Source organism: Alosa pseudoharengus, unplaced genomic scaffold (genome assembly GCF_046254945.1).
Source record: "Alosa pseudoharengus isolate Yale_2024_CS ecotype anadromous, Long Island Sound unplaced genomic scaffold, YU_APseudo_1.1 YU_APseudo_1.1_scf_9, whole genome shotgun sequence".
NCBI lineage: Eukaryota > Metazoa > Chordata > Actinopteri > Clupeiformes > Clupeidae > Alosa > Alosa pseudoharengus.
In genome coordinates, this window is record NW_027468881.1 from 15,010,185 (window position 1) to 15,021,356 (window position 11,172).

Below are 11,172 nucleotides of genomic sequence, written 5' to 3' on the forward strand. Positions count from 1 at the left end.
CTCCCTAAGAGTATTCACTTGACTTTTGCAGGGCTCCATGCAGTTAAATTTTTTTTGTTTCCCCCAAAGATATCTGTTTTTTCAATGAATGTGTAAATCGCGGAACTATTAGAAGCATATTTGTGTCATATTACTATGACTACTAGTACTACTACTATTACTAGTAGTACTACTACCTACTTCTACTAAAAATGATTGAATTAACTAAATAGTACCACTAATAACAATTATTAATGATAATAATACCAATAATTACAGACATTTGCCTAGTGTTTTCAAGTCGTGTTGTGGAAGCAAAGGATAATTTTGATGTAGATGTGGTTTTTCTGCATTTCTAACATGTCCATGTGTCCAACAGGTCTATGAAAACCTTCTCTCCTGTGCCCCACTCCCCTGTGGGTAGCCTGCTGTCCTTGGGGCTGAGGTAGTAGATTGAATAGTTGTGGGGCTGGGCGTGCTCCCTCTGAGATAACTATGCAATCTACTGTCTTTCCTAAGGTGACAGCCAAGTCGCCTGCTGCCAGGCCGAGACCCACGTCAGAGACAAAGAAACGGTGGCCCGGGACTCCACCAAGACCTCAGCACTATTTGAGTCATGATCTGTAATCATAATGTACCGCGGCACAGAAGTTGTTGAATCATTGTATGGATGTTGTTTCGAGGTCAGCTCGTCTGAGATGCGCTGGACTGTAGTGGCTCTCTGTGGTGAGAGAAGAGTGATTTAGTGCCTTGTCGAGGTGAGGTAGTAGGTTGTATAGTTTGATGGGGGGGGGTCCCTTCCCTATTCTGGTGATAACTATACAGTCTATTGCCTTCCCCGAGGGGTGCACAGGGCACAGGTCTCCAGCTCATATTGGAATATAAAGTAAAGGTAAAGTGAGTGGTATTTAGCAGACACTTTTATCCAAAGTTTGGGATTCACGGATGATATTAACATGTTAGTGAATAGAATTGTTTATGCTGACTACGCTTTGAATTACTTGTCAAATTCAATGATATTTTTCCTGGTCTTTTCCTGGTCCTGGTCTTTAATTTAAGCATGTTGTGACTGTTCCTTTCTTGTTTTGATCATAGCAACAGTTAAAAAAATATGTAATTCTGAGAAGTGTTTCATGAGGGTGATAATATAATTAATAAAATCTTTTTGTTTTTTACCAAATGCTTTTTTGTCTTTAATTTGTTACATCATCATGTTAAAGGGTTTTAATGAAGTAATGGATAAAGGAAAGAGAAATCAAAACAAGGAAATCTCAGATCATATAAACATGACAAATATCAAGTGAGGGTTAATCTGTGTTACTGTGTAACAAACAAATGTGCATATGTCATCTATTCATGATGACATAAAGCAGAGGCAATGATTATGTGCTTCTACAAACAAGTCTTCTGATATAAACACAATGTTTTCATGATATTCTATTGTATAAGTAAATGTTTGCAATTTGTAACATGAGTGTAGTAAAATGTTATGTATGCAGTATATGCCCACACACACACACACACACACAAACACACATACTAAAAGACACACTTTTACTGTACACAAGAAAAAAAATATTATCTTTGTGTGGAGCACCCCCGTGAGGAAAGGACTTGCATTGCTTTTTATTATAGCCAGTCCCGTAAGCTCAGAGGCAAGATTCAGTGGCACAGAGGGGGCACCACTTTTTTCCCTTAACCTCTTTTGAAATCAGAAGGATTCCTCCATGGACCTTACTTTACTGTACTACTGTATGTGATTAACCAAGGACAGCCAGAGAGAGCGGATGGCCACTGCGTATTTCCAGATGTATTTGTTTGTCTGGAATGTTGTTTACTCAGACACACTTGGGCAGCAAAGGCACCAAAGGCTAAAGTTGGGTGCAATTCACACTTTTACAGGATTATTTTATGTATCATTACATGTTATTGCCCTCACTCTAATTGCATAATTTAACTCAACTTATAATTGTTGTATGGAAATGGCAAGCAGCTCTCTTCCCATCTGTTCAAACAAGTCTTTCAAAGTGTGGATCTGTCCTGTAAACAAACCTCACAGTCTGGAAGCCTGCGCTGACGCCGGCACAGGGCTGCTCCCGGTCTCATGACTGCCTGGGAGGCCGCCCTGCCAGACGTCCGAGTTCCTCCGCCTCTGCCTTTTATGGCGGCACAGAAAGCACTGTCTCCAGATCTCGGTGTAGGCCTCGCGGATCTTACGGATGCGCAGTGCGTACACCACGGGGTTGACGGCCGAGTTGGCGTGCGACAGGAGGATGCCAGCGTAGAAGGCGCCCTGGGAGACCGCCCCGTCATCGTGGTCGTCGTCGTCGGGCCCTCCCCCTCGGGAGAAGAGCAGCGCGCAGTTCATGATGTGCAGCGGCATCCAGCATACGGCGAAGAGCACGAGCACGAGCGCCAGCGAACTGGCCAGCCTCCGCTCGCGCTCGTAGAAGGCCCTGGAGCCGCCCTGCGGCTCGGCGAACGCGGACACGGACGGGGACGCAGGCTCCCTCCGCAGACGCACGCGCAGGTTGTGGAAGACCAGGGCGTAAAGCACAGTCATGGCCAGCAAGGGCAGCAGGATGCAGCCGAAGTAGTTAAAATAGACCATGTAGGGCAGGGAGACCACGGCCAGGAAAGTGCACTCGATGACGGTGGAGTTGGCGGAGGATGGCGCACCGCCAGGGCTTCCGTTGTGCCAGCCAAAGAGGGGGGGGAAGCCGAGAAAACAGGAGACGAGCCAACACAGAGCCACCGCTGCCCAGGAGCGACGCTGAGTAGCCATTTGTTTGTATCTGTGGCCAGAGGAAGAGGAGAGAGGCGGAGAAGGAAGAGGGTGGTTGGTGGTCACATTTGAAACTGATTTTCCAGAGAGGGCCATTGCGGTTACACATTTTTAAAATGTGGGAAAGTGGTCTCTCACAAGCCATGGGGGACACTTTTGAAAGAGCCTGCTAGGAAGTATTTTACTGGTGTCAACAAAGCCTAATGTATGTGACACTGCAACTTTATGCTTTCCTGCCACAGAAATTACTACTTAGGCTGTGGGAAAGTTAAGTCAAATACCATGAGAAACGGATATGGTATGGAACATTCATATAATATGCTTCTTACAAATACATTCAGGAAATATATATATACTGGTAATTAAATTCATTACATATCATAGTAACATGCTATATATTGTTGGTTTTGGAGTTGCAGTTTTTAGGCTGAGGATTGGTAATAGGAATAAGCCTTCAGAATTTCTAGTCGCATGCATTACTTTTTACAATCAGCATTAACAGAATTTGGCTCTTCAGTCAAACTCGATCTTTAGCTGAGTTAGAGGCAGAACACACATGCTCAGCTATGCTCTTCACTGTCCACTCTTGTGTGTACTGACCTTGTGCCCTGTCTAGACACTCACCTGAGGGGGATCCTGACTCGCAGGTAGCGGTCCACGGCGATGGCCAGCAGCGACAGCACAGAGGCCTGGGTGAGCACCAGCACCACACAGCTGACCGCCAGGCACACATGGAAGGACGTACACACCCAGCCGTCCACCAGCACGGCCAACGGCACCGCCACGGCCCCCACCAGGAAGTCAGCCACGGCCAGCGACACCACGAAGCAGAAAGTGGGCTGCCTCAGGGACCGCCTCATCTGGACGGCCCACACAACCATCACGTTCCCCAGGCAACAAGCCACAGCGATCGCAATCTCCAGTGATATGTACACCATCCAGGCCATGGGAATGACAGAGAGGCAGAGGCAGAGACAACAAAAGTCGAAGAGTCGAGAGGAAAGAGAGAGAGAGGGAAAAGGACCAAGAGGAAAGGGTAAGACAGATAGAGCCATGGGTGCGGGGGCGGTGATGTTGAATTCTCTCTTATTTCCTGGTGGGAGAGTTTTTTAAAGTGGTCAGTGTTCACAGTTTGTGTGGGAAGCACCGGCTTTTGCGGTCATGCATACCTCTCCACACCCCAAAACACACACACACAGAAACACACCGATGTACATACACACACACTATAAACACTATATACACACAGGTCACAAAGCACACACACATGCATACCCCACACGGAGCAAAGCACCGAAACAGACTAAGAGACACACACTCCCCAAAACTCACACAAAAACACAGAGAGGCACACACACTCAGACACACAGATACACACACATACACACGCATGCATATATATGAACCCATATGAGTGCACACACACACACACACACACACACACACACACACACACTTGCATCCTTAGGGTAATCTAATTCCATAATTCTCTGGGAATTTAGGGCTTGTTCCAATGAACTCCGCTACAACAATAACACTCTCACACGTACACACATACAGTACACACAAACACAGGCACACACACATACCCTTCACATCTGTACTGCATCATACCTCAATGCATGTGTGGGCGATTGACAGTAGACATGGGAGGCACTAATGATTTGTGCTCATTGTGTTAGCATTGTTATTTTTTTTCTCAGAGGGAACTTTTAAGGATGTCTGTAAGTACCAGATGTGGACATGTTGACCACAGAGCACAGGCCACACTCCTCCACACAGGCCTCCCTCACACACTAGCCACATTTCAGAAGGGAGTCTCTGGCGCCACTGTGTGGCCTGATTAACATTGTACTGTGAGTAAGGAGAAACTGCGTGATGACACAAAAGGAGAGAACTATTGGGAGATTGTATTGGTTTAGTTGAATATTGATTTCTTGAAGGGTCATAGGAGATGGCAGGTAGATTAAAAGATGAATAGGGCCCCAGTGCTAGATAGAGCACTGGAACATTGCAGAAAGTATAGATTAAGATTTAAGAAATATAGTAATAAGACAATAAGATTTGTCAAGGGGCCTACAGTATTTCTAGCTATGCCCTTGGACTTTTAACAATAGAAGTGCCTGGGTAACAGGCATGTTTTATATTAGAGCTTAACAAAGCAAGAAGGATTCATTAGGTCACTCATTGACTTACCAATTGATGTTTACAGACTTCCCTCAAGCTATGCCACATCCCCAAGCTTAAATTAGACAAAGACCTGTTTTGTGTACTCTGTAATATAGTTTGACTATGGTACTCAGCATAAAATCACGTTAAACAAATGAGAATATGGATGATTAATTGAGTAAACACCCCCACCCACACACACACGCTCACAAACATTTAACAAAACTGAAATCAACGTGTGTTGATATAAGACGGTACATATAGACAAACGTTGCTCTTGGCGCCCATCTTTTGACAGAACGTTGTGTTTTTTATCTCTTAGAAGCTCCTGACCTGCACCTCTGTTAACCATGCATTCGTCCTTGCTACATGTGTTTTGCGGCAGTGAATCATTAACAGTTCTGTTGCAGTGGCGGTTTTTCAGAGTACACTTGTTTTGCATATGGTCATGCATGTGTGGAAAGTTGGGATGGGGAGGGTGGATTATTGGATAGGGGATTCAGGGAATTCTGATCGGACTAATAGTGATAATGCAGAGTGGAGGGTTCAAAAATGGTTGAAGAAAACAGGGCTGTCACTGGACCTTTTGTGTGGCTTATCAGATCAGCCCTGGAGGGTGGCTGGGGTGAAGGTGTTATCGCCAAGACAAAGAGAGAGTGAGGGGTAGGGGGCATACTGCAAAGCAGAATAATGCAAAGTTTTTGCATGTCTGTCAGTAGCTGCTGAAGCAGAGATGTGGGCTGTTTTATGAAACCATACTCTTTTGTCCATGAGCTGTGTGTGAGTTAGGTAGTCCTGTCCAGTGTCATGTCAGCCATAGTACAAAGAAGTTTAAAAATACACCCAAAGTCCGGATCCACAATTTTTTACTTGATTTCAGGATAAGATTATATAGATGAATAATAATACACAAAGTACAAACAGACATATTTACAAAAAAATAAAAATACCAAAATAAAAACTACTTATAACGTAGCATAATATTTGTCAACAATCCTCAGATTTACAAATTGTAGAGCCAATGGACCAATGATTTTCCACCAATTTCATAAATTAATATGGGCCCTTCATGAAGATTACCTCCTTTATCATCCAGAAATGTGTCATCAAACCCCAACACACCTCCCTCAAAATAATCATCTTAAATTACAAAGATGCAACTTAAGAAATAAACAATCCGTTTCCTTAACCATTTTCTTTGCAAATACTCAGTATTTATGTACATGACTGAACATCTTGGCCTGGATAGATGACTTTAACTTCCCATAATTGACTGAGCATCTCCCTGAAGGCCTTTGAGGGTGTCCTCAGTGAACTGATAGGTGAGTTTGCGCTTCACCTTGTGGATTTCACCAGTGCGCGAGTAGTTGCGCAAGGCCCGCGCCATTTTCTGGTAGGTCATGGTCTTACGGTTGCCCTTGCGGCGGCCCCACATCTGGGCGAGCCTCTCCTTGTTCTGGGAGGAGAACTGGAAGGTGCCGTTCGCCGACTGCACCCACCAGATGCAGCTGCGCATCTCGGGAGTCTCCAGCATCTCGTACAGGAACTGGAACAGACGCTCCTTCCTCTTGCCTAACAGAGTGCAAACAGATTGGGGAGGGTTACAGTTATGAGTGAAATATGAAGAAAGCTTAGGGTATTCAAATTGTGATATGTTGTCGGGACAGGTTTACAGTTACAGTTATATATATGATATGATATGCAGGACATCAGATTAATTTACATTGTGGTCAGGATGGCGGTTATGTACTGTAAACTCTTTGTTTATTATGGTTATGAGTGCATTCAAGCGTATAAACAACTTGAATCATATAGTGCACGTAATCCTCTGGCATCTTGAAGTAAACACAGACTGCAGCTATCTGTGTCACAAGCTCCTGTAGAGTTTGCTGCTGCATTTCTAAGTTTAGTATTTGGTGGTGGTAGAAGTGAGGTCCCCCCTTTATTGTAAAGTTCTTTGGGTAGATAACCTGCTAAATAAATACATGTTGTTGTTGTTGTTGTTGTTGAAGTGTTCCTAGTAGAGTGATGGATGACCCATACCTGATAGGGAAGCCAGGGGCAGAGGTTCACTGTCTTTGTGTCCCATCTTATCAGAGGGGGGTGATGGGGGGCACTCCTGATACCCAGAGGGGGGTGATGGGGGGCACTCCTGATACCCAGAGTTGCTGGACTGAGAGTCGGAGTCACTGTATGCTGCTGTTGCAAACAGGCCATGCACCTACAACAGATAACAACACACATAATCAGGCTTTCAAGATGTACATAATCAGGGTGAGAGATAAGCTGAATCACAGTATATATAAATATATATATGTGTGTGTGTGTGTGTGTGTGTGTGTGTGTGTGTGTGTGTGTGTGTGTGTGTGTGTGTGTGTGTGTGTGTGTGGTATAGGAGGAAAGGTTTTGATAGTCACACTCACCCATTCATTTGTCCTGGGGTGAGGGTACCAGGCTTGTTGTGGAGCATGTTGCTCGTGGCAGTTTTCTTCTGTAGTGGGAGGGACACCATAATGCCATTCATAGTGTCCATGGTGTGCAGCCCAACCCTCTAAACAAAAACACTCTTGATTAGCTTCATTTTGCATACTGTAAACATCATGCTGTTTAACATGTATATTGTACATAATTATGAAGAAAAGTTAAAGTTTAGCAATATATTGCACTTTTTCCACACACCAAAGTCAAGTGTCTGCTTTATGCATATGTAAAGGATTCACACATACTGTATATAACTTCATGAGCATTTCAGATATTTCTGTTTCAGCTAAATTCTCTGTTTCTGACTTCTTGCCAATATTTTCACACCAAAAATAACTTAATTTAACTCAATATTAATTTAAGACCACACCTTTTAAGACTACCATTTCAGTAGTAGTATTTACTACTACTGCAGACAGACGACCAGAACTTCTGTTTTTACCTTGGATGCAGTAATGTGCCTCCTCACTGCTGCTCTGCACACATGCACCAGATGAGACCTCCATTGAATGCTCCTTCAGGTACTCTTCAATCACATCCAGGTCCACCTCTACTGTCTTAGGCGAGGAGGCAATGTCTCGAGGCCCATAGTCATGGATGTAGCAGCTCTGTGAGACACAGAGTAGAGGCAGAGTTGGTATTGTTTATTATTTAATATGTGCTACACCATAGTGGTCATTTAATTAAATCTCATGAACAAACTACCAATTTATTTGGTAAGACTATTTTAAACAAACGTTCCTAGTCTCCATTAGTTGTGTTAGCATTTATTTTATTATTAGAATAACGTTAATTTAAGTGCACTTGCTAATAATTGACAAAAGTACAAAACAGAGAAGTATTATTATATCTGTAACTTCATGGTTATTTCCCATTATTACACAGCACTCAATATAAACATTAAAAAGGTCACTTACAGTTTCTAGGGTCGCCAACATTTTTGAAAAGCCTGTCAAAAGCAAGAAACATACAAAGACTGTCAACATTTTAAAATAAAATCACAAGTCTATCTGACATTTCAGAATTAAATGGAATGCTGTCTTACAGTCTTATCTTGAATTTTAATCCAATTTCACGAAGAGTGAAAATGATCCAAAGGCACACAGATATGACAGAGACAACTTGTACACTAAAGATAGTAAAAGTCACAGAACAACTCAAACACAAACGGTAACAAAAGTACCTAAACATAACTGCATCATCTGTCAATGAAAGTTAGAAGCCTAACATGTCATTACCTTTTCTCTCTGTGACTGCGTAGTGGTGTCCTTGTACAGGGAAGTAGAACGGAGCTGCTTAAAATCCTTTTGTCAGACAAATTTGAGAGAGCGCAAGAACAAGAGGGTGGAGCTCCAGTTTACCTGAACTACACAACTGTTACTCTCCGTTTCCTTTATATACACTATGGACCAATTCTCTCACCTCCTTCTATCCCTCCCTTCCACCTACCATCTCTCTCTCTCCTCTCTCTCTCTCTCTCCCTCTCTCTCTCTCATCCTATCTCTCCCACCACACCCCTGGATTCCCCAGTGACCATTGCCAACCTGTTATCATCTTTATGCAAACTTTTCTCACAATCAAGCCTTCAGATGGATTTAACGGTGGGACCCGATGTGTTTGCCACACCCACTGCCCTCTCCCTCATATTTTCCTGGAGGGGTTTTGTGTTTATTCTCTCTCTTTCTCTCTCTCTCTCTCTCTCTCTCTCTCTCTCTCTCTTTCTTTCTCTCTCTCTCTCTCTCTGTTTTTTCATTTCACTCTATCTGTTGTGCCGTATGTCTTACCTTGGATGCAGAGAGACAATTGTTATTTATTTTTTATGTTTTCTCATAGCAGCTATGTATGACTACAGTACAACAGTCTATGGCTTATACATTTCTATTTTACTCTTGATGTCATTAGTGTAAAGTTGTTTTAGATAATAATAATAGAGGATACATCAACATCCTGTAATTACAGGATAACAGTAGGCTGGAAATGTACTGTAAAGCAAATTACTTCTTATGAAAAATAAATATGTGATACATGCACAAAAAACCTTACACACATACACACACTCATGGATACACAGAAAGAGGCCCATATGATCAACACCAAATACACACAAACATGCATACACACACTTGATTTAGAGGCTCTTTGCTTTGAACGATGGGATCATGTCTGTAAACCTTGATGAGGACCTTGTAAAGCATTACAAAGATCAACATGTAGGGCATTACAAATGTCAAATGTCTGTTTGAATGGTAAGTGAGGATACAGCTTTTTATAAAGAAGATAGTAGAGTGAAATATGATATGGTCAGCATGGTATGGTCACCAAAATTCTTGCAATATTCTTGGCTGGTACTTATGCCAGTCTAGTCACAGACGAGTCATAGGCCTCTCTCGGTCTCTGTCACCAAGTTGCTGACACAGGTTCCTCCCATCAGGCAGCTGATGTCTCATGACAGGCTTGGGTCTGTGGAGAGAGATGAAATGATTATTCAAATGAAGAAGTCCACAACTCTTATAGGATATTCAACCACCTACAAATGTTCAACTTGCAGTCCCTTTTTGCTGAACTCTTTTAACTGAACTCTCAATTTTACTTTTATGGTTGCCATGTCAACTGCACTGTCAAATGTTGAGATGTGTTAAAAAAAGAACTAGATAGGACAGGACTGTACCAGGTCTAATGTGTAAGAAGACGGTATTTAAGGAGTGGTTAGTGGAGCTTGATATTTGGTGAATGGAGAGTGCTGATGATGTAGGCAGATGACTCACCTATCACCCCAGATGAGGCTTCCATTTGTCCGTTCTCCTTGCCTTTCATCTCCTCTGATCTACCTTATTTTCTCCCTCATTTGCCTCTGGTTCATTCTCTGGCACTGTCTCCAGAGACTCTTTTCTCACCTTCTTATCAGGCTAACTGATGTTGTCTACAGTATTAACCTTCTTTCCGCAGACTCCCTCCAGTTAAACCAATGTGCAAGCCTTCTCTTCAACTCCTCCACCAGCTGTCCTCTCTTTGCTGGGGTGAGAACCTCCTGGGATGCATGATTTGCATGCTCTTGGCTTTTTCTTTCTGCCAGTCCAGTCTTGGATGAGACATGTCTAGCCGTGAGGGGAGCCTCTGTGCTGGTATTGGCCATATTTATACAGTCCAAGACAACTGCTGGACTGGCTTCTCTGCTGACATTAGCCATCTCCACAGACACCACCACAACTGCTGGAAGCATTTTCACTTATGTTGGCGATCTCTATATTCCAGGCTGTTATGATGAATAGCCGTTTCTGGTTTTTCTGCACCTCAGAGATGGCCACCTGTTTGTTCTTCAAACCTGTTAGCTCCTTTGCCTTCCTGTCAACCATCCTCTTCACGTGCTTAGACTCCTTCCTTTTGCTTGGATTCACCCTCTACTTCTTTCTCCCCACCTTGACCTCTGACCTCATCATCTTACCCCCAGACTCCTCTTTTGCCACTGGTAGGCAGAACCTTAATAGACCAATTTCAGCCCAATACAAGACCATTACAATAGTTATTTCATTGTTGAAATCTTAACCTTCTGTTTCACACCCTCCATAACCCCCCCCCCCCCCAGTCTTTCTCTTCATTTTACCCCACTACCGTTTTCTTCATTTGTTACAAAACATTTAGTATCTCACCTACTGCCAGCATGGTTCCAGCAATTATGTTTTCCGTTAAGGTGTGTAGGATTGCACTGCTGTATGCAGTAGCCTGTCCTTCTATTTTTACCCTTCAACTTGCAGAAAAAT

The 11,172-nt window shown here is 43.2% G+C and overlaps 2 protein-coding genes across 2 annotated transcripts; both read right to left on the bottom strand.

Annotated features, from left to right (window-relative positions):
* Positions 1-1,265: 1,265 nt before the first annotated feature.
* Positions 1,266-4,631, bottom strand: LOC143114148 (adenosine receptor A1). Its single transcript, XM_076275628.1, has 2 exons — positions 3,389-4,631; positions 1,266-2,774 (listed from the first exon to the last, which is right to left on the bottom strand). Exons 1-2 carry the CDS (start codon positions 3,817-3,819, stop codon positions 2,033-2,035), a joined length of 1,173 nt encoding a protein of 390 aa, XP_076131743.1. The 5' UTR covers positions 3,820-4,631; the 3' UTR covers positions 1,266-2,032.
* Positions 4,632-5,782: 1,151 nt separating this feature from the next.
* LOC143114330 (uncharacterized) lies at positions 5,783-8,792 on the bottom strand. Its single transcript, XM_076275863.1, has 6 exons — positions 8,653-8,792; positions 8,332-8,363; positions 7,857-8,022; positions 7,357-7,484; positions 6,977-7,154; positions 5,783-6,505 (listed from the first exon to the last, which is right to left on the bottom strand). Exons 2-6 carry the CDS (start codon positions 8,350-8,352, stop codon positions 6,189-6,191), a joined length of 810 nt encoding a protein of 269 aa, XP_076131978.1. The 5' UTR covers positions 8,353-8,363; positions 8,653-8,792; the 3' UTR covers positions 5,783-6,188.
* Positions 8,793-11,172: the final 2,380 nt, after the last annotated feature.